This window comes from Watersipora subatra, chromosome 9 (genome assembly GCF_963576615.1).
Source record: "Watersipora subatra chromosome 9, tzWatSuba1.1, whole genome shotgun sequence".
Classification (NCBI taxonomy): Eukaryota; Metazoa; Bryozoa; class Gymnolaemata; order Cheilostomatida; family Watersiporidae; genus Watersipora; species Watersipora subatra.
The window spans coordinates 32,473,806-32,497,157 of NC_088716.1; the positions used below are offsets into that span (position 1 = coordinate 32,473,806).

General features: G+C 38.2%; 1 protein-coding gene across 11 annotated transcripts in view; it reads left to right on the forward strand.

Moving 5' to 3' along the window:
- LOC137403917 (MAP7 domain-containing protein 1-like) overlaps positions 1–23,352 on the forward strand; it is an 89,597-nt gene that overhangs the window by 48,152 nt on the left and 18,093 nt on the right. For 5 of the 11 annotated variants that reach the window (XM_068090034.1, XM_068090035.1, XM_068090028.1 and 2 more), the window contains 12 exons: positions 2,147–2,329; positions 3,524–3,652; positions 5,148–5,336; positions 6,024–6,142; positions 6,516–6,662; positions 9,966–10,034; positions 10,975–11,311; positions 11,954–12,120; positions 19,121–19,330; positions 19,545–19,730; positions 21,263–21,503; positions 22,161–22,575. In XM_068090034.1, the coding sequence (XP_067946135.1) occupies positions 2,147–2,329; positions 3,524–3,652; positions 5,148–5,336; positions 6,024–6,142; positions 6,516–6,662; positions 9,966–10,034; positions 10,975–11,311; positions 11,954–12,120; positions 19,121–19,330; positions 19,545–19,730; positions 21,263–21,503; positions 22,161–22,575 (2,392 nt within the window). Of the gene's footprint in view, positions 1–2,146; positions 2,330–3,523; positions 3,653–5,147; positions 5,337–6,023; positions 6,143–6,515; positions 6,663–9,965; positions 10,035–10,974; positions 11,312–11,953; positions 12,121–19,120; positions 19,331–19,544; positions 19,741–21,262; positions 21,504–22,160; positions 22,576–23,352 lie in introns of those variants that run through there. The other 6 variants (XM_068090029.1, XM_068090033.1, XM_068090036.1 and 3 more) reach the window with 5 other exon arrangements.

The window sequence follows — 23,352 nt, forward strand, 5'->3', positions numbered from 1 at the left end:
GTATAACTGTGTAGGCCAGACTATAGCTTGAGCAAGAAAGTTAGTTGTATAACTGTGTAGGCCAGACTATAGCTTGAGCAGGAAAGTTAGTTGTATAACTGTGTAGGCCGGACTATAGCTTGAGCAGGAAAGTTAGTTGTATAACTGTGTAGGCCAGACTATAGCTTGAGCAGGAAAGTTAGTTGTATAACTGTGTAGGCCAGACTATAGCTTGAGCAGGAAAGTTAGTTGTATAACTGTGTAGGCCGGACTATAGCTTGAGCAGGAAAGTTATTTGTATAACTGTGTAGGCCAGACTATAGCTTGAGCAAGAAAGTTAGTTGTATAACTGTGTAGGCCAGACTATAGCTTGAGCAGGAAAGTTAGTTGTATAACTGTGTAGGCCGGACTATAGCTTGAGCAGGAAAGTTAGTTGTGTAACTGTGTAGGCCGGACTATAGCTTGAGCAGGAAAGTTAGTTGTATAACTGTGTAGGCCGGACTATAGCTTGAGCAGGAAAGTTAGTTGTATAACTGTGTAGGTCGGACTATAGCTTGAGCGGGGAAACAAGAAAGGGTTTCCCACTCATCAGGTGGCTCATCAAATTTCATTGACAAGGTGACTGTACAAACTCGATGACTTTCATCTGAGTGCTTTGGAAGGTGTGCCAGAAGTAAAGCTATATACATCGAGACTGGCAGGATTGTTGATTTTGTCGTCAAGTACATTAATTATAGAATAATTTTCTAACGTTTGCACATCTTTGCACCTTCTCTTCCGTTGCAAAAAACTGGTTCATCAGTTTCTGAACCTAACATAATACCAAAAATGGGTTCAGGTCTAATTTAACTTTTGGCATAATTGGGTAAATCAAGGGATTTGTTACATTTTTGATTAACATTAGACGCTTCTGTAACATAGAAATCCTATAACGTAAATCCCATATAATGTAAAGAATTTATGTAAAGTTTTTGCTTCGTATTACCTGAGAATTTCCACGTAACGTAGCATATCTATATATTTCCTCGTAACGTAACATATCTATATATTTCCATGTAACATAACATATTTATATATTTCCACGTAACGTAAAGTGGGAAGTCGGCTCAAGTTTTAAAATACGATTTGAATAATGGGCAGCTCGTGGTTAGCCTAAAAATATTGCTTTCCCTGTTGCCCCACTTGAGAGAGAAAACGACGTGTAGCGTTATCTCCGTTATATATACTAGTATTCTGGCAGTCTATTTTGCCGTGAGCCAGCAGAAGTGTCAATAAAGCAGAGATAATAAGTAGCTGCTCAATTATGTGCAAACCTGTGCATGCATTAGTCTCTCATATTCTGAAAGGTAAATAGTGCTCTGTGCACACATTAGTCTCTCATATTCTGAAAGGTAAATAGTGCTTTGTGCGCACATTAGTCTCTCATATTTTGAAAGGTAAATAGTTCTCTGTGCACACATTAGTCACTCATATTTTGAAAAGTAAAAATAGTGCTCTGTGCGCACATTAGTCTCTTATATTTTGAAAGGTAAATAGTGCTCTGTGCGCACATTAGTCTCATATATTTTGAAATGTAAATAGTGCTCTGTGCAGACATTAGTCTCTCATATTTTGTATCACTAAACCGTTCATAGTTTTGCATTGGCTGATAATATTTTGTTCTCATCGTTATGGTTTTTTGTATGTTTTATATTTTTACTGCCATTTATTTAATGCAGTTTAAAACATGATTTTTACCTCGATAAAAAAATATATATATAAGACGAATGTAATGCATGAATATATCGGTGTCAAAAATTACCGCTGGTTTGAACACTCTCCTTGCCATTGATAGTCAGGTGCTACTATAGTCTGTTGTGCTATTATACATGTAGTCTAATACTATCATTAAATACTTGGCATAGGTTTAGTAAGGCTCTTCCCAAAAATGTAGCAAATGCCAGACAAACTATCTCATACGGTGAGTCCTTCGCTGATGAAAGAGTGTTCTTGCTAATGAAAGAATCATTGAAAGTTCTTTTGGCTGCGTGGCGTACCTGACGTACCTGACGTATCTGACTGTGTGATTGTGTTATCCATGGTAGTCTCTATCCTGCTAGCATTCTCTTTTGTTGCTGCTCTTCATTTTAATATCTTGTATTATTTGCTATTATTACAATTTGCACAGCTTTAGGACAACGAAGGAAACCTCGCATCTCTTTCTCTCCCATAATGCTCATTGGCTCTTCTGGCGAGGGCACTATACGCTCTCGCTCCTCGGAGCCCAAGTCAGCTTCGGCTGGGGACAGACTCAGTCGGAGCTCGACGCGTCCGAGTGCAGCTACCAGGCCTGGGGCTAAGGGTGGCGGAGGTAATAGGTCCAATCACACGCTGTTCGTTAATTCACTGCATGCTTGTTGCTCGGTGGCTTGGGTGAAGGTCGTCCGTCTGGTGATGAGCTCTTTCTTAGGTCCGAAGCACGATTTCCTGATTTTTGCATGCATAGGTCTTATTGCAGTGGAATTTCTACTTTCCTAAGCGCTTGTTAAGAAAGGGTCAAAACATCCATTCCTTTATCCAATGAGGCTGTCAAGATTGGTTGACACTGCTGATGCTTGTATCAGGCAGAGTCGGATGGTGATTACAGAATTTTTAATGTCGTGAAAGCGGTTGTTGGCAGGTCTTCTTACTGCCAACTAAATAATTCGATTTTGAAAGAGTACAAGTTTTATACTTGGGAGTTATCATACTGCACCAGTAAATTGCGAGTCAAAAGTTGCTCTTAAACTCATTTGATAATTTGTCTGTTAGCAGATCTCAACAAATCGAATGACCTGCATGAATCTTGTGTTCCTTAAACTAACAGTAGAGAGATTAGTAGCTAGATGATTTCTGCATGAGATGTTTGGATTTTTTGAGGCTTTTTTGTGCTCCAAGGCTATTTTCGCAATCATTGTACGCAGCTATGCAGCTTTACCTGGACCCTGCTTTGTGTACTCTTTTTCATCATTCACCCTTCTACAATAGCAAGTGTTTCCATAGCAGTAGCAAATGTTCCATAGCAAATGTTTTCATAGCAATAGCAAATGTTTCCATAGCAAATGTTTCCATAGCAAATGTTTCCATAGCAAATGTTTCCATAGCAATAGCAAATGTTTCCATAGCAATAGCAAATGTTTCCATAGCAAATGTTTCCATAGCTCTGTAGAATGCATTTTCTTTCATTATTGCATCGCTATGCGTCATGATTAGTTAGAAATCCGTACCATAATATATACTGGCATAAGAGATTGCAATTAAAATCACTGCGAACATTTTGTATGTATTTACAGTGTAAGTTCGAATGTTTAAATTATTCTGTGTAACCTATAGAGATTGGTTAAGATACACTCTGTAATGTGATAGTTGGTAGCTCTGCTCTGTGTGGATAATACATAACACGGTATATGCCCAGCTCATCTTAGCCTCGATAGATAAAGCTCAGCAGGGCAGCATTTTTCATGCCTACTCCACTCTACCACTACATTGTTGGCTGTAGTTATTCAATTGGTCTTCGTGTCTGCAGCGCCTATCACAAGGGCCAAGTCTACAGAATTGCCCGATAACTTGAAGAAGAGTGTGGCTAGGCTGAGTGTTGCAAGGTCACTCCAGGCGGAGCCTCTCGACAAGAACAAGTCTAAGCCATCTCTATCCGGTATCTAATTATCTATGTAATACGTAATGTAATATTTAATTGTTTATGTAATATGTCTATCGCATTCTCTTAAGGTAGGGTGTAGGCGGAGTACAATACAGTAGACGCTCCTATAACGTAAATTCCAGATAACGTAAAGAATTTATGTGAAGATTTTTCTTGTCAAGTCGGGCATGTTTTCAATTTTGATTTGAACATTAACTTCTTTTGCCGCACTGGCAGAAAAAAAAAACGACGTGTTTGTAGCGTCGTATTTATTATATATACAACCTTCGCAACAATTTAGTTCGTCGCGTTAGATCATCAGATGTGTTAACGAAACAGAGGATAGGATAGCTGCGCAATTGTTCATAAATACAAAAGCGATCGATTGGTGCAGGTGTTACATCGTCGGTCCACCAATACGAATGTCACGAGTTGGAGTATCATCGAAAATTCTCTATTATCTTTATCTTGACCCCCGGATACAGATAGACGACCAACAGGTAGTACCGCTTTTTGTGAACTATCTTGTTTTGCTTTCACGTAGATGTTTAGAAAATTTGTTATTAGTTTTACTTCACAGAATAGACTGCTGTTTAGAAAAATAAGCAAATCGTTGTAAAGAATGTCGATGGTGTGCGCTCTCCATCAACTTATTTTAAAATTACCTCAATCACGGTCTATAAAACTAGTGAAGTTGATCATAAAAATGAGACAAGTTGTCGATGCAAACTAATATAGGTTCAGCTCCCAAATTAAATGAGTCAAGTTTTTCCTTTTTGTATGTGTGAGTTTGGGAAAATATTGGAACGGATTCGGCAATTTACATGTATTTTACTGTTTTTTAAAAATCCCTATAATGTAATATAAGTGCTCCTGGAACGAATTATTTACATTGTAGGCGCGCCTACTGTATGTGCTTTTGTGGAGCATCTTGGTATGCTATGTAGCTAAGTAGCATCTTGGTATGCCATGTAGCTAAGTAGCATCTTGGTATGCGGTGTAGCTAAGTAGCATCTTGGTATGCCATGTAGCTAAGTAGCATCTTGGTATGCCATGTAGCTAAGTAGCATCTTGGTATGCGGTGTAGCTAAGTAGCATCTTGGTATGCCGTGTAGCTAAGTAGCATCTTGGTATGCCATGTAGCTAAGTAGCATCTTGGTATGCCATGTAGCTAAGTAGCATCTTGGTATGCCGTGTAGCTAAGTAGCATCTTGGTATGCCGTGTAGCTAAGTTTGCCATAGTATTCTTAAGTTGCTTTTTCTTTGGATCAGTTGTAACATTTTGTATTTTTCCTGAATGACATATGCATACAGCTTCCCACAGTTCCTGCTATTAACTCATATAATGTTTCTTCGAGACCATCTATTCCCGTAATGTTTTATACTGTTTCAAATGCAGTTTTTATGTTGATATTTATGTTGAGTGCATTCTAACTGTTTCTTGTTGTTAAATATTATTATATATTATTTTATATTATTTATAAGCATACAACTTGACTGTGCCTTACAGCTTCTCATACCAACCTATCTTCTGTAAGTAAGCCCCGCCCTCCTCGCTCTCCTCCCATTGAACTCATTAAATCTCAACGTCCAGACCGACAGACACCTCTCAATGCCCCCCGCTCCACCGCAATGGGTTCTCGATCTATGACGACTGGAGACATCAGCAAACTCGGATTGTCTCATCCACGGAGATCATGTAAATGTTCTCGCAATGCAGTTTCGGCTCTGTCTGCTAAGCTAACCTCCATTTGCTGCGCCTTTTAAGCACAGAAATTTTTTATTGCTGTGGTAGGGCGCACTTGAGTAGCTTTGCTATCTGGCTCTAATACCTTGACTATAGCATTCGCTATGCCAGTGTATCCAAGCTTTTCCAATCTGAGGGGTCCCATGGTAGAAATTAAGAATCTGTTCATTGGCATCAGTATTTCTCCAGGTCTGCTGCTGCGCTCAATTCAGCTCCTCAGATTCATCTTATTACGACGGATGCAGTTCTTTATTCTGACTGTTGCCTCCATAGAGTCTGTCCTATACTAGGCGCTGGGAGAGTGCTTGCTGATAATGTGTTTCATATAGTCACACCGCTCATTTGATTTCACTCGCTTTAACACTATTTTAACTCGCTTTTCTATTTCAAAGAATATATCTCTGCTCCATTTAGGCCTGCTCTATGTGAAATTAGGCCTACTGGAGGATCAGCTTTACTCCTCGAATTCAGTCGATTCTCTGCTACTGCTAAAACTGCAAAAACTAGGATGTATCGATATGCTTTTTGAGTTATGTTGCATTTTTATTCTGGTAGACATAATTGACAATGTTGGTTGTGTTCTATTTCACCTCAAAGAAACTGTTAAGCTAATGCAGTTCATTTTTTTGCTTTTTTCAGCTGACACTAATAAGAAACCCGCCGTTGGCGGCTCAACAGATCACAAGCCAAGGGCAAAACCATCAGATTTGATGACGAAATCTGCAAGCTCAGATATTGACAGTAGCTCATCAGTAAAGGTAGAGCACAAAAGAGTCGAATTACTACGTCTGACCATCTTGATAATGTTGTATTTGACTCGAGCTGCCTTTTGATATTTACAAGCATCATGAGAATTCCGTCATTTATTAGCATTATCTGTGGTCCGTGATGTTAAGTGTGAAAATTTGTTCAAGGTGATTCGTACAGCCTTAGTTGTCTTCGTTTTAAAATACAATAATACCTTGAGATACGAGCAACTTGAGATACGAGCAACTTGAGGTACGGACTTCTCAGAATCCAAGCCCCAATTCGAGCTAACTATTTGCTTGAAATCGGAGTCAAACTTTAAAACACGAAATTGGCTTTCACGGCGGTTAGTGGAAAGCTGATCAGTTGTTTTTCATTTTGTAGAGCTCATTGAAAAGCAGGAGTTCGTCTGCAACTAGAAACTCGTCTCTTACCAAGTCAGCTGAAGAGGCAACATTTGAGTCTCGATCCAAGACCCTAGACAGACCGAGCAAAGCTCAGAGAGCAGCTAAAGCAGAGGCTATGTCCAAGGTGAATCACCAATGGCTTGTGTTGTATATAGCTCCTATCAACTAGGGCAAATTGTATGAAATCCTGTAGAATTACAGACTTAGCAGTTACAGCAGTGACCATGTTCCTCTCTAACGGGTTTGATTGCTCCGGGAGTATTTCGAAGGGAATTTTATGTGCATGTAGGAATTGTGTAGTAATAATACAGTAGGCGCTCTTACAATGTAAATAATCTGTTCCAGAAACATTTACGTTATAGGGATTTTACATAAGAACAGTAGAATACATAGAAATGTCCTAATCCATTCCAAGCTTTTTCCAAACTCACTTGACTTCCAAAGGAATAAAAGGAAACTTTTGATGATACTTTAACTCGTGACATTCAGATTGGTGGACCGACGCTGTAATACCTGCACCGATCAATCGCCCAAGTATTTATGAACAATGCGCAGCTACCCTTCTCTATTTTGTCGACACATCTGATGATCGATCGCGACGAACTAAATTGTTGCGAAAGTTGTATACGTATATAATATGTAGATATAACACTATACATGTGGCTTTTTTGTAAATTCGCGCCGAGATAGATTAACGTTAAATCGAATTTGAGAGCTCGCCGAACCTGATACAGCGCATCCTCAAGATACGATCTTGATCCGTTCCAGGGTTGGCATCGTATGGTGAAAAATTCGTATTTAGGGCTATAGAGACCATTGTAATTGTACAATGCAAACATCCCCTGGTAAAAATCATCAAACTTTAATAAAAATGTGTACATTTTTGTTAACAACAAAATAGTATGTTAACTTTAGTAATTATAGTTGCCTACAGTAACTGTATTGTATTTACTATTTAGTGTAGTTTAATGGTTATGATCTGCGATAAAATGCAAAATTATAATGTGTGTATTTCAGTACGTACAGTAAGGAGTTCTTACCTTCAAAAGGTACGCATAACATAAACTTTGAATTCACTTCAAGTAAGTTTAGCTTGCTAAACCCACACTTAAAACTAAGTTTTAGTACGTATTTTGAACTATTTTACTGAATTTCAACTTTTTATCACAAAATTTTATCCTTCAACAGTTCCTATATGCACTTTCACTATAAAATTTAGCGTGACTGGTTGAAACCTTTTGCAACCTAAATCAATAAGGCCGAGCGATGCAGTTATTGAAAGCAGCCTCTCGCACACTTGACCATTTAATAATGGCTACCGAAATAAAATAAATTTTATCTACTATACAGGACGTACATACCTTTGAAGTAACATGGCTTTAGCTGGTACATGTAGCGAGCAAAGCAGAGAGGAGGCAAAAACGTATCAACGCTAATTATGTTGCTGTACATTTGAAAATAAATTTCATACATAATGAATTGTAATTTTACGTTATAATACGTTATAGGAAGTGTACACTATAGGAGGTATGCGCTATAGGAGGTATACGCTATAGGAGGTATACGCTATAAGAGGTATACGCTATAAGAGGTATACGCTATAAGAGGTATACGCTATAAGAGGTATACGCTATAAGAGGTGTACGCTATAAGAGGTATACGCTATAAGAGGTATACGCTATAAGAGGTATACGCTATAAGAGGTGTACGCTATAAGAGGTATACGCTATAAGAGGTATGCGCTATAAGAGACATATGTTATAGAAGGTATACGTTATAGGAGGTACACGTTATAGGAGGTATACGTTATAGGAGGTACACGTTATAGGAGGTATACGTTATAGGAGGTATACGTTATAGGAGGTATACGTTATAGAAGGTATACGAGCATTATATACGTTACACTCCTATAACGCTCATACGTTATAGGAGCATCTACTGTGTTACTTTACAATAGATGCTGGGAATCAGCTCTTGAAATACATTGAAATCATTTCTTGCAGTCAAGGTGAAAAAATAAGACTTTTATCAAACAATTTAAATTTACTGGAAAAAAGTGTGATGATTAGTTTTAGTTTTTGTTGTAGATTATTGAGCATTATCGGGGCATGCAGATAAATCTCTGCATGTGAAGAATTGTCATTTGACGGTACCTGTCAGTAGCGGTTTGGCTGTACTTGTGTGTAGAGGTTTGACTGTACTTGCGTGTAGAGGTTTGACTGTACTTGCGTGTAGAGGTTTGACTGTACTTGCGTGTAGAGGTTTGACTGTACTTGCGTGTAGAGGTTTGACTGTACTTGTGTGTAGAGGTTTGACTGTACTTGTGTGTAGAGGTTTGACTGTACTTGCGTGTAGAGGTTTGACTGTACTTGCGTGTAGAGGTTTGACTGTACTTGCGTGTAGAGGTTTGACTGTACTTGCGTGTAGAGGTTTGACTGTACTTGCGTGTAGAGGTTTGACTGTACTTGCGTGTAGAGGTTTGACTGTACTTGAGTGTAGAGGTTTGACTGTACTTGCGTGTAGAGGTTTGACTGTACTTGTGTGTAGAGGTTTGACTGTACTTGTGTGTAGAGGTTTGACTGTACTTGTGTGTAGAGGTTTGACTGTACTTGTGTGTAGAGGTTTGACTGCACTTGTGTGTAGAGGTTTGACTGTACTTGTGTGTAGAGGTTTGACTGTACTTGTATGTAGAGGTTTGACTGTACTTGTGTGTAGAGGTTTGACTCTACACACAAGTAAAGGTTATGACAAAGTAGGCTGACCAGACATACTAAAGACCTGACTTACAAATAAAATTGTCTTTTTAAAAAAACAGCAAAGCAAATTGTATGTTCAAGAATCAGCCAATATGTATATTTTTCATAGGCATTGCAACACAAAAAGAATTTTTTGTAGCACATTTGCTGTTTACTTTTGTCGATTCCTTCAGTAATTTAACTTCACTTGTTCATACTTGTCTGCAGCAACACTTCACTTGTTCATACTTGTCTGCAGCAACACTTCACTTGTTCATACTTGTCTGAAGCAACACTTCACCTGTTCATACTTGTCTGCAGCAACACTTCACATGTTCATACTGGTCTGAAGCAACACCTCACCTGTTCATACTGGTCTGAAGCAACACCTCACCTGTTCATACTTGTCCGCAGCAGCACTTCACTTGTTCATACTTGTCTGAAGCAACACTTCACCTGTTCATACTGGTCTGAAGTCTGAAGCAACACTTCACCTGTTCATACTTGTCTGAAGCAACACTTCACCTGTTCATACTTGTCTGCAGCAACACTTCACCTGTTTATACTTGTCTGCAGTAACTTGCTTTATAAGGGACAGGCATAACATTACTCTAGAAAAAAGGATTTCTCTTCAATGATGATGCTTGGAATTTTTTGTCTCCGCAATATAAACTTGCTAATGATTCTTGTAGTCTATGTGTGCGTCAACTAGTCTAGTGACATCGGCAGCAGATGCTGTCGGCCCAAGTCGAATGCGGAAGGTTCGTAAATTGAGTGTTGTGGTGTGCGCTTACCCAAAACTCAGCAGTTGCCATTACTATTATTTGTATTGCATTGTGAGTACTGGCCAGTCAGCTATCCATGCTTGCATACGTCTTCTCTGTTTCATTCTTATTCTTTATCTCCTTTATGTCACTAAAGCTGTTAGACAAGAGGTGAGTTGATGTGGTACGATCCAAAGGCTCGATCTTAAGTAGGACATTTCTATTTTTATGTGTTGCAGTACTATATTATAGTACTATAATATAGTACTATAATATAGTGCTATATTATAGTGCTATACTATAGCACTATAATATAATATAGCGTTGTGATGTGACTTTCATCTTTGCACTTTCTGCAATTGCATGTACGTCAATATTTTCAGTATTTTAAAACTTCAGCATTGACATCTTCAGTCCTCTAGCAGGTCAGCATTGGCATCTTCATTACTCCACCACTTGAGCATTGATATCTTCAGTATTATATCACTTGAGCATTGATATCTTCAGTATTATATCACTTGAGCATTGATATCTTCAGTATTATATCACTTGAGCATTGATATCTTCAGTATTATACGACTTGAGCATTGATATCTTCAGTATTATACGACTTGAGCATTGATATCTTCAGTACTAATGTCTTTAATAACTTGTGCTTACCCAGAGGCTGGAATTTTACATTTGCAGTTCTTCCCTAGTGATCATATGCTCTATAAATTTTTTCTCAGAGTTGTTAATTTTGTGGAGTGCATCTGTATGATGGTTACCCCGTTGCTGCTGTGGCAAAGGAAAAAGGAAGGCTGGGCAGGGGGAGAGGAGGGTTATCTTGTCTGATCTTTTCAACTATATTAGCATAGATGAGTTTAGCATAGCATCAAGTATTGCTTGCTCATCGATATACAGGTAGGACGTAGAATGCTATCATTTATATTGACAGGCAAGGTCAGTTGGAAATATATCTCGAGCTCATCTTGGCAACAAAAAGGAAGTTGATTCTACCAAGCAGGCTCCTACACGCGCGCCTCTAGCCAAGTCCAAGAGTACTGACCCTGTAAAACCTGTTGCTCCAAAAAAAACTTCAACACCCAATAAAATGAGCACTAGTAGTAAACCTGCTGTGTCCACCGGCAGCAAACTGGCAGCATCAATAGGCAAGTCAGCTACACCCACAAATAAGGCGAAACCCGCAAGCAAAGCAGCAATGCCAGGAGGTAGTAGGAGAGCTAGCAAAGATTCTAACAGCGGTGTTTCTCCTAAAGGCACCAGATCAACGAGTGGGTAGATTTTATTGGTTTGATGAATTCTGCCTCATTATATTATTAAGTGAAAGTTTCTATGGGCAGAAGTTGTTTGATACATATCTCCAGTTTTGATGTGTTCTCTGTAGTCAGCGTGCTGCTGTTTTATTATAAAAGCCAGTTTGAACTTCCGTTGTCAATATTTCCTTCATGCCAGTAAGCTAACGCCATAAACTCAACATTACATGCAACCCTTAAATTAACAGAAGGAGTTGTGTTCTTGAATATTAATCAGAAGAATTGTACCAAAGCATTTTTATTGTTGTTGAAGCCATACAAGCATAAAAAAAAACATTTAAACTCTTGCGTTGATTATGCAAATAAAAAACACAAAATTGAATGTACTAAATTTATTATTATTATAAAATTATATTTATGTCGAAGCTGTATATAACTTTTAAATCCAAAAACTAAGCAGATATTACTTCACCTTCTGTCTGTATCTTGAGCTTTCGTCAAACCTTTAGCGATAACTTGGCAGCTTGGTGCTAATCCTGGTGCTTATCCTGGTGCTTGCTTTCTTATCATTGTTTGGCTTATATAGCATAGAAGCAATAGTTTAGCAAATCTAGAAGTCTTGGGTTAATATCTATTTTGAGTTGTTCTTTTTTCGTTTAGCACCAACAGCTGAGATTGTTGCTAAACCCAAAGATACTAAGGCGACTGGTGTTGTTGAGGCAGCAGCTGAGAACGATGTTGATGTCGAGAAGTCCACGGAGGGTGAAGTTGGCACTGTATCAGTCACTGCACCATCCCCTAAGGAAGAGTCAAAGAGATCAGCCAAGGTATGATTAGGCGGGAAGAAGCAGGGTTGGCTTGGTTTAAACCCGAAAAAACCGGTTTTTATGGTTTTTTCATTATGATTTTGTGAAAAACATAATATTTTAAGCTCCTAGTGGTTCATGTGCGGTAGAAATGCAATTATTTGTAATTATCAGCTGTGGAAGTTTATTTAGGACACAGTAGCAAATTGATGGCAGAGTTCAAGTTGAAACTACATGATATCCTAGCACAACAATGAATTAGTGAATTTCATTTTAAATTGGTTCTATCAAGTGATATGATGATCTCTTTACTGATGAAATATAAAAACCATGTGAAATATACTAATCCAATCATCGTTTCTAATAATGAATGAATACTTTCTCAAGTCTGGCCATTGAAAAAGGATTACTTATAATTAGAAATTAAAACAATAAGATCCTTTTTTGGGCAAAAGCTTTAAGTTTGCAAACTAATATTTCATTTATTGGGCACAAGCTAAAGTCGTTGGATTGTTAGAATTCAGTTTATCAAGTTTGTTGTGTTTTGAAAAGTTTTAAAAGGCAAAGGTTTTAAGGCAAAATGTAATAGGTATGCTGTCGCAACGCGAGGTCACGCAGATAGGCTTAAAGCTCACGTAGCAAAATGTCGAGCTAAAACACCAATTTAGACAGTGATGCTAATATTCAGGTGATAGAAGTTGAATCATCTGCCACTGCTCCAAACACTAGCAATGCATCTGCATTATGCTTTGCTCTACACTACCACACGACTAATCACTGGGATTAAAGTTTCTACTTATACATAGCGCTGTATGTAATATATTCACTTTATGTGATAAGATTTCTGCTCTGTATTTCATCGATCATGTTTGATTTAAGACTCATATTGAAATTTCCATGTTTTCCCTTTTTTTCCCATAACTCCCACAGTACCATCTTTAACAGATGATTCCACATATGTATTCAATACTCAATCATGCAGCTATTAATAGTAAGTGATGTTAATTAGACTTAAAATTGCAAAAACCTTGATAAAATTATAAAAAGAATAAAAACCGGTTTAAACCATAAAAACCGGTTTAAACCAAAAAAACTTGGTTTTTTCATAAAAACTGTGGTATTTTCCAACCCTGGGAAGAACACATGTAGCCACGGACATGACCAGAGTTTTATTGATTTTTTCAAAGATGAACCTTTGTAAATGTGAAGTTCTGATATTTGTCAGTTGATCTATGGTGCCGCATTAGGTCACACTCGGTTTAATCCAATCTGTGACCTCTCATTCCGCGACCCCTCGTTCTCTGACCTCTCATTTCCTGAACTCTCATTTCCTGAACTCTCATTTCCTGACCTCTCATTTTTTGACCTCTCATTTTTTGACCTCTCATTTCCTGACCTCTCATTTTTTGACCTCTCATTTTTGACCTCTCATTTCCTGACCTCTCATTTCTTGACCTCTCATCTCCTGACCTCTCGTTCCACGACCTCTCGTTCTCTGACCTCTCGTTCTCCGACCTCTCGTTTTCCGACCTCTCATTCTCCGACCTCTCATTCTCCGACCTCTCATTCTCCGACGTCTCATTCTCCGACCTCTCATTCTCCGAGCTCTCATTCTCCGACCTCTCATTCTCCGACCTCTCATTCTCTGATACGCCAATACGATACGCCAATAAAGCCGTGCGACAGATAGTAGAACTATTTACCAGTGCACATTTCACGAGAAAACCGTGCTCATTTCACCAGTCTATGACATTGTTTACTTGTAATCGAATTTATTCGAAGGTTTCTGTAATAAACATAGACCGTTTGAGGCGTAGACCGAATTACAGGTGCGAAATTGTGGTACACAGTTTATCAGCCTATGCTTTTTTTTGTCCAATCACTGAAGGTTTCATTATTTAAAACGTTAGCCGAAATTCTTTACAACTTATGCACAAGCTAAGGCCGAACTACAATGCCCCTTTATGACGAGAACATTTTTTATTTTGCAGCAGTTTGCTAAAAACCTTCAGATGCGTGAATGCTCATACTTGCTTTCTGTTAAAGATTCAACGCAACCAACTTTCAAACTGTGTATAGTACACAGTAGCTTGCCATTTTACTTTTAATTTTGCATTTCAGAGTTATAATAAACATGTTTCCTTATTGTTGTTAAACTACATACATTACAGTAGGTTAGGCCTGCAGCTTTAATTAATATTTTTTTATCGTTGTAAAACAGGGTTGAGATAGTAGTAGATTAGGTGTGATTGTTTGTGTGATTAGGTGGGATTTATTATTGTATTAAACCAAGCTTTTCAAGCTATTTCTAGAACATTTCTATTTATATTTCAAACAAGTCTCATTTACACTATACTTTGTCAATTCCTGCTGAGAACTACTTTTTCAACAACCAACAGTACCCTTTCTTTTTTCCATTATCACTTTGGTCGTGGGCTGTATAACAGTGGAATTTCTAGTATTTAGTGTATTTTAATGGTTATGATCTGCAATAAAATGCAACATTATAATGTCTGTACTAAATGCAGTACGTACGGTAACGATTTCTTACCTTCAAGACTTATAGCATAAACTTCGAATTCACTTCAAATAAGTTTAGCTTACTATACTCACACTTAAACCTAAGTTTTAGTATGTATTTCTAACTATTTTACTAAATTTTAACTTTTTATCACTGAAGTTTTATCTCTTATTAGTTTCTGTCTTAACTTTTACTATAAAATTTAGCGTGTCACGTTAAAATCTTTTTCAATCCAATTCAACAAAAAAGGAGACCGAGCAATGCAGTTATTGAGACCGGCCTCTCCGCACACTTGACCGTTTAATGGCCATCGAAAAGAAAATTGAAATTTTAGCTACTATACACTACGTACATACATACCATTAGAGTGACTTGAGCTGGTACATGTAGCGGGTAGAGTAGAGAGGAGGCAAAGACGTATCAATGCTAATATGTTACTGTACACCTGAAAATAAATTTTACTACGTAATGAAATGGAATTTCTTCAGCAGGCTAAAAGAAGTTGTCTAGTCCTGTTGAAGGGATCGCAACTCCAATTTTTCTACCGTATCAAAAAAAAAGAAACCACTTTTGGGTCCTGAAAAGCAAAAATGGCCAGGAAGACACAGCTTTCCTGCTGGTGCAGATAGTGCTCTAAGAAAACAAGCTAACTTGGTGCAATGTAGAAGAATGCTTTCTTGATCACTTATTGAGGATGATGTTCGCTTGTGCACTGTAAATGCTGATACAATTCAGAAAATTTTTCGCTAGCTAACGCTTGTAGAAAGATCCAGAAAAAGTTGTAGTTGGTTATGTATGAAATTTGCACAAAAATCAATATAACCATACATACTTAAGTTTGTAAGTTTTCATACCCTCGAGCACATGTGTCAAACTCACGGCTGGTGGGACACATCCGCCTCGCCTTGTGATCAGATTTGCCCCGCAAGATCGTTACACATTGTTAATCGTGGCCCATCGATATAGAGCACTGATGACATAATAGTGCACAGAACTACAGATCCTATAATGCATTGCTTCAGCTGCCTTGCTGCGTACTTACAGCGTCAACTACACCTGAAGTTTGTTTCAGAGTGATATTCTGGTCTGTTTTTATTCATATTTATGTTCCGAAGACATGTAGTATTAGTGTGTTCAATAAATGTTTATCCTGTTCGGACTGCGACCTAGATTGAGTTTTGAATTTTGGCTCCTTGTACAATAGAGTTTGACATCTCTGAGGGTATAAATGGGCTTTAGCAAATTCCAGAAAGTGATGTAGATGTGTCAACTATCTTGAGTAGCTAGTTATATATGAGTAACATACATGTGTTGTATGTAACATGCAATGATTTGTATTTATGTAGTAGAAAACAGACCTGCAAAAACATGATTAATCAAGAAAATAAAACATAAAATCAAAATGAAATCAATAGAACGTGAAATAAAACAAAATGAAATGGATAAAACATGAACAACATGCCACCCAAAGAAGATAAATAAGTATATACATTATACATGTATTGTACGGTATGTATATATGTACCAGTCCACATCAGTAAATTAAACACTTAAAGTTGAAGATTCTTTTTAAAAGACCTAATCTAATAGCACTTCTCCAGTTACGCTTTCATCTCTAGCTTTTGTTAGATTCACTGTTATCATCTGTGCTTTTTAACACTTCTTTTCTTTTGAATAAAAATCTATTCAATGAAGTCTGTTTCTGAAGACTCCTTAAAGTTTCTCTAAATTAGCTCATGCACCTTTCTTTAATGTTGCCCATAACACGGCCTGTGAGAACCTTTTCTGGACGTTTTTTTTCAATGAGCCTAGTAAGGTTTTCATACCAACTTATAGCTTCCTTGATTTCTGCCGATGTAAGTTTTTCTTTCTCTTTTATTTCCTCACCACCACTAAATTGTTGCTCCTCTTGAATGCTGATCCCATGCATAGCCTTCAACTCCTTCGAGTCGGCAGTTGTAAGCTCCTTGTCCTTGCTTCAATGGATTTCTTGTTTTTAATAATAATTGCAGTTGTTGATTGGTGGCGACCATATTCCTTGGCAGTATTAACAATGAGGGCACTTTCTTCCTATTTATTTATGATCTCCAACTTTGTCATGGAAATCATTTTTTTCCTTCGTCTTGTAACGTTTGTATCGGTGTCAGATTCCATAGTTAACCAATTGAATATAGATACTTGTAGTTATATTCATATGCTGAATAAAAGTTTGGTAAAAGGGAGTAAAACGCTAAAAATGAATATTTGCTCTCGCTTATGAACTTTTCACAAAATTTCCCATGTGGAATGTTGACCTGAGAAAATTCAGTCGTGTCTTTTCTGAACGATGTGAAACTGTTTTTGGCGAACCGTATTTCGGTGTCTTTTTTATTTCGGCATACGTAATAAGCACATCGACCGCCAAATTTGAACTCGGGCCAAAATTTTCTTGAATTCATATGCTGAAATAAAATTCGTATGATGAGGTGAAAACTTCGCCATTTTCATCTTCACGAGGGGGAAAATCGTATATCAGAATAATCGTATCCTGAGGGTGCACTGTATTTGTAAATTGCATAATCCATTGCAAGATCTTTCCAAACTGACCCCTTTGGCCATGCGTAAAGGAAAAACTTGACTTAACTTTTTTAATTTGCAAGCTGTACCGTAACTGGAGTATCATTGGTCTGCATCGACAAATTTTTTCCTTTTTCTTATCAATTTCCTTGACCATGATTTCGATAATTGTACAATAAATTAATGGAAGCGCACATCTTCGACGTTCATTTATAACTTGCTTATTCTTTCTAAACAGTAGTGTTCTGCAAACTAAAACTAATAACAAATATTTTGTATGTCTACAATAAAGCAAAACAAAGTGATTCACAAAAAGTGGTACTACCTGTTTATCATCTATCTGTATCCGGGGGTCAAGATCAGGATAAGAGCACTCTTGATGATACTCCAACTCATGACATTCGATTTGGTGGACCGACGATGTAACACCTGCACCAATCGATTGCCTTTGTAATTATGAACTATGTGCAGCTGTCCTATTCTCTTTTTTGTCGACACATCTGATAATCTATCACGACGAACTAGATTGGTGCGAAAGTTGTATATATAATAAATTTAACGCTACATGCACGTCGTTTTTTCCTTAGCAAATGCGGCGAGCTAAATTAACATTCAAATCGAATTTGAGAGCTCGCCCGACTTAACACTTTATGTTACATGTAATTTTTTACGTAGTAGGAAGCAAAAACTTCACATAGATTCTTTACATTATCTAGAATTTACGCTATAGGAAGTATATGTTATAGGAGCATCTACTGTATTTATTATTCTAATATGTTGTGGCCAGTTTTTGGCACAATTCCGTGCTTCAAATGGTTTTGGAGTTACTTCCACTCCAAATCATAGAAGCGGTAAAATCGGAACACATTCGACACCATCGCTTCATTAGATTTGTGCGAAGGCATTCACTAAGAGAGTACTCCTACTTGGCTCACTGCTACTACTACTTACTACTACTTGGCCCACTGCTGATGGATCCGAATCGGTACGCGGTTAAGCTCGCCCCAATTGAGGTAAAAAAAACTTAACATACAACCGATGCTGGTCTTTGTTACCAAAACTTTTTACTGCCACTCACTACCGTTTCTGCTTGACTTTTTTTACATGAACATCTACATGTTCTGGATGGGTTGCTAGTACGAGAATGACGCAATAATTACTTTTTAGTACAACTAGTTGACTACGCATGAATCAAAAAGGGACAGAGACCTTGATGTGAGTCTACTTCAACAAGATCTGTTTTGATAAATACATGAATCCTGGAACCTTCAACTCCAAACAACTCCGAATCTTCGAAATAGTAGGGTGCGAATTCGTCAACAGCGGACAACTCTGAACTCATTCAAAGCATGCAAACACTGTATATCATGTCAATCTTTCTTTCATGAGCAGTATTTTCTTGACAGGAACCGGTCCATGGTTTTATTTTGGTAACCGGTCCATGGTTATATTTTGGTAATCGGTCCTTGGTTATATTTTGGTAATCGGTCCATGGTTATATTTTTATCGAGCTCATAATGCATCCATCTTTTGGCCATGAAATTTGTGTCACACACGCTGGCATGCTGAGCTGTGTGCATGCTGAGCTGTATGCATGCTTTTTTGAGCTTGCACACAACCATTTGGTCAAACAATAGTCAATTTACTGTCGTATTTTGATCGAGAGTAACTACGTAACTAATGATAACCAACTAACAGCTAAAGTCTAATTTGATGTTTTTAAACAACTCGGAATATCTTGGTAATATTTTTTTGTAAAAACCTTTTTGGTTCTGCGATTGTGTTGGTAGACAACCCTTAAGTTAGTTGACCATTTCCATCAAGTATCAACGGTGCTGTTAACCACCATGTCACTTCTTCCTTGTATGGCCTTCTTACACTGGTGAAGTTGTCCCCTCTCCATGAGACACTGGCTCACTGTTGACATATATAATGTAATAACAGGATGCTGAAATGGAGGAATACAAAGCTAAACTAGCAGAAAAGCGACGAGAGGCAAGGGAGAAGGCCGAAAAGGAGGCTGAGGAAGAAAGGCAGCGTCAGGAGCAGGAACGTCTTGCCGATGAACAGCGGCTACGAGAGGAAGAAGAGCGACAGCGAGAGTTTGAGTTGGAGCAGAATAGACTAATGGCGGAGGCACGGCAACAGGAGCAGGTTGGTCAAAGTACTATATAGTCATATGGCTGGTGATATTATATGGCAGGTGTGGCAGGTGACAGTTACATAAAAATTTATGTCTATTGATTAGTATGCGCAAAACTTTACTAGTTGTATTGTGGTTAATCACATTTTGTTTTATGGTTTGTGTATTAAAAACTGGATAGTTTTAAGTTCAATGAGAATTTTTTTCTGAATCGACGATTCACAGGAGAGGCTCGAGAAAGCCATAGAGGATGAGGAGAGGCGTCGCAAGGAGGAGGCTGAGCGTATGGAAAGTGAGAGGCTCGCCAAGGAGGAGGCGGCAGAGAAATCTCGCCTTGATGCTGAGAAGAAAGAAAAAGAAAAGCAAGAGAGAATTGCTAAGGAGGAACAGGAGAAACTGGAGAGAAAAAAGGTTGTTTGACGTGATTCTGTTAGTTCTTATCTTCTGTTCATTGGCGTTTCTTGTTTCGTTGTTCTCCCACATAATTTGCATCGCAGTTTAAGTAAAGAGAATTAGCGCTCACTTCAGCGTGTATATATGTGTGATTGTAATGTGCAAAATGCGTAGCAAAAACACTGTTTCGAGTCACTGCTCACTGTTCTGTTCATTAGATGTAGAATGAGACAGGTTTTTTAAGTTCGAGACGAGGCTCGAGACAGTGTCCTGTAAAAATTCGAGACTCGAGACAGTAAAATAATGAGCATTTGGTGATGATTTCACTACACAAGGACTACCACAGTCCAAACTTGATATATGAAATTGATAAACCTCTTTTTAAAGTGAATTTTCTCCTTGTGTAAACGATGTAAATACAACATTTTAATAGCGATGTGCATGTCTTTTTTGTAAACAAAAGTGACACAAACAGCTCTAAAATAGCGAAGTTAGATATTTCTCAGAATTTTGAGATTGATTGATAACAATTATTATAAACATATTGCTTTGTATATGTATATTTTTACCATCTAGTGAATAGGTCTTACTTTAAATTGTAATGAAATGTGTAATGAAACCGATAGCCGTCGATCTACAAAGAAGTACCACAACTAAATGAACAAACGATAACATTTTCATTCTTATTGTTTCATTTGTGCTAAGTTTGGTTTGTGTATTAACAGTAGTATGTGAATTATATTTAAATTGTACTTATTAAATTATGTGATATACTGTTTATATTCTTATATTGAACTAACATTACTGTCATTGTTACCCGGAACACGGACTATGGTCGACACAGCCTTTAGTTCGTTTCTCCGTGTTCGGGCAAGTATTACCCACAATTGGTAGTATATAAAAGAGGCCCGAATTTTATGAATGGCAGTTGGTGTTTGGACACGATACGATAAAATACAGATATTTTACCCGCAGCAGTCTTATTTATTAAATCGGATTATCTGGAGGGTAATTAGATACGTCCCGATATCTGTTTTAAGGACACAGAACCGGACTACAATATATTAACAGGGCCGTTGTCTGGACTACATGATTAGACTCGGTGGCCAACATAATCAATAACAACAGGTTGTTACAGACCGGGTATAACTTTAAAGGCAGTTGCCCGCAATCCATTACAATATATGGAGTCGTTGTTACCGCGAGAACATACCTGCCAACTCTCACGCATTGGGCGTGAGACTCACGCAATCACCCCAAAGAAAAAATGGAAATGCGTGAGATTTTTGCCCCAATTTCCACGATTTTATATATACTATCATTGATACATCAATTGCCCCAAAACCAAATCTCACGCATTGCCCCACTCTTGGGTTGGCAGGTCTGCGCGAGAAGCCATGTTTCCGTGCACAGGCGCTCTAGTTCTATTTCCTGTCTCAAGTTTGGCAATAGTTAGGTCGAGAAGAGATTGATTCGAGACGAGACAGGTCAATACTGGAGATGTCTCGTTCCACCTCTACTGTTCATGACCATTAATCGCTTGCTTATAGAAGTTAGAGATGATAATGAAGAGGGTGAAGACCGGCAGCCCCACCCCGGATCGACCTCAGGCTACGTCGGAACCAGCCAGCCTGTCTACATCCATGACCGGCTCGATGACGTCCAGCTCTCCTGTTCCTTCGACCAGTTCAGGCTCTTTCAAGTCTCCGCTCTTGCAGGGCCTCATGGCTAACAAGTCAGAGACGACTTCCGAGAAGAAGTTTAGTTCTCCGCTACTTAACAATCTAATGGGTGAGCTGCTTGTCTGATTACATTTTTGTACAGTTTCAGAACACGAAGTGTTAGTCATAGCGGCACTGGTTAGTCATAACGGCACAGGTTAGTCATAGCACGCAGTGTTAGTCATCGCAGCACCGGTTGTGCTCAAAATAAGTCTTGCATTACCGACCATCATCAACAGTTCTGCAGCGCAAAAAGTTTAGACAAAATCTTATTTTTAAGTGCTCTATATTTGATACAATGTACTGTATAGTGTATTGACTGACCGATACACTGTACTGTATTATATACTGAATGACTGATAATACACCATACTTTGTTGTATACTGAATGACTGATGATACACCATACTATACAGTACACTGAATGACTGATGATACACTATACTGTATAATATACTGAATGACTGACGATACACCATACTGTATAGTATACTGGATGACTGATGATACACCATACTGTATGATATACTGAATGACTGATGATACACCGTACCTTATAGTATACTGAATGACTGATGATACACCATACTGTATTGTATGACTGACTGATACACTATACTGTATTGTATAGTGAATGAAAAGAAATTAAAACACATGAGATATCAAGTGGGATGCAGTTTGCTAGTAATACATTGTAGTAGAATAATTGGTGTTGATGTGCTTGCAGCCAAGGTAAGCGCCGATCGCAGCGACGACAACTCCAGCAACTCTTCCGCCAGTAATACTCCAAGTCAGCCAAATTCTTCACAAACTAGTCCTGAACATAAGACTGTTGCGCCTCAGCACACTCCAACCGACCAATCAGAGCTGTCTGTAGAGATTGAGGGGGACAATTCAGCATTTTTGGTATACATGAAAGAAGACAACTTGACAAATCTAGACGATGAATTGTCGGGAAAAGAGATGGCCAATCACAGTGTGCAATCGATTGGCTCAGCCAATGAACTTCAAGGTGACAATGTAGAGATACTCACAAACAATGTGAATGGCAATGCGTCTACAAATGTCACAGTAGAAAATGGGCTGATTCCCTCAACACAGAATGGAATATCACACAGTCTCCAAACGAATGACAATGGAAGGTTGGTCCTATGGCATAGCCTCTCTTCTCGCTGTAGTTCTCCCTTTTATATTAGTGGATTTGAAAGACTCCTGGGCTGTGATGTGTACGTGACTGATGAGGCGTGTCCTGCTTGGCTCATTCGTTTTCCTTACTGACTGAAAAATTCCAGTTTCAACTGCTTTCACCATGCGTACTTTAGCTTCATATCTAACTGTGATTATGTTTCTGAAGCTTGCTAGGATTTACATCGCGCGAGCAACTCTGGGTCTCTGTCAATCATGTTGAGGTGTTTTGTATAATATTTTATATGACCCAATAGAAGGCAACACCCAAATTTAAAAGAACCATTCAAATTGTTTGGTGCGTAAACTATATGTATCAAGGACATCACTGCTTTTCTTAACATCTGAAAACCAATCAGTATGCAAAGTATGCAATTCCTTGTGCTGGCTAATAATTTTAGCATCACAGCTTTTTTAACAAGACATAGAAATATTTGTTAGGGATTACAGCGGGGACATTTTTAATATGACAAGCTTGTTCATCTACTTTTTCATAGATAAATGAATGTGTCATTATTTACTTAAATGTTGCATTTCCAAAAGACGTATGATAGCGTGGCTGAGGTATTTACTAGCTCAACTGGGATCACCGACTTGTAAGCTCTCTATTAGAGTAAGAGTTATCCAGCTACAGCTAGATTTCCTCCTGTGGTCATTGTTGGTAGTCACGCTTTTGTGAAAAGAGTTTATAAAGTGATCACAAGCTCGCAGCTTCATGTATTCTGATGCTCCAT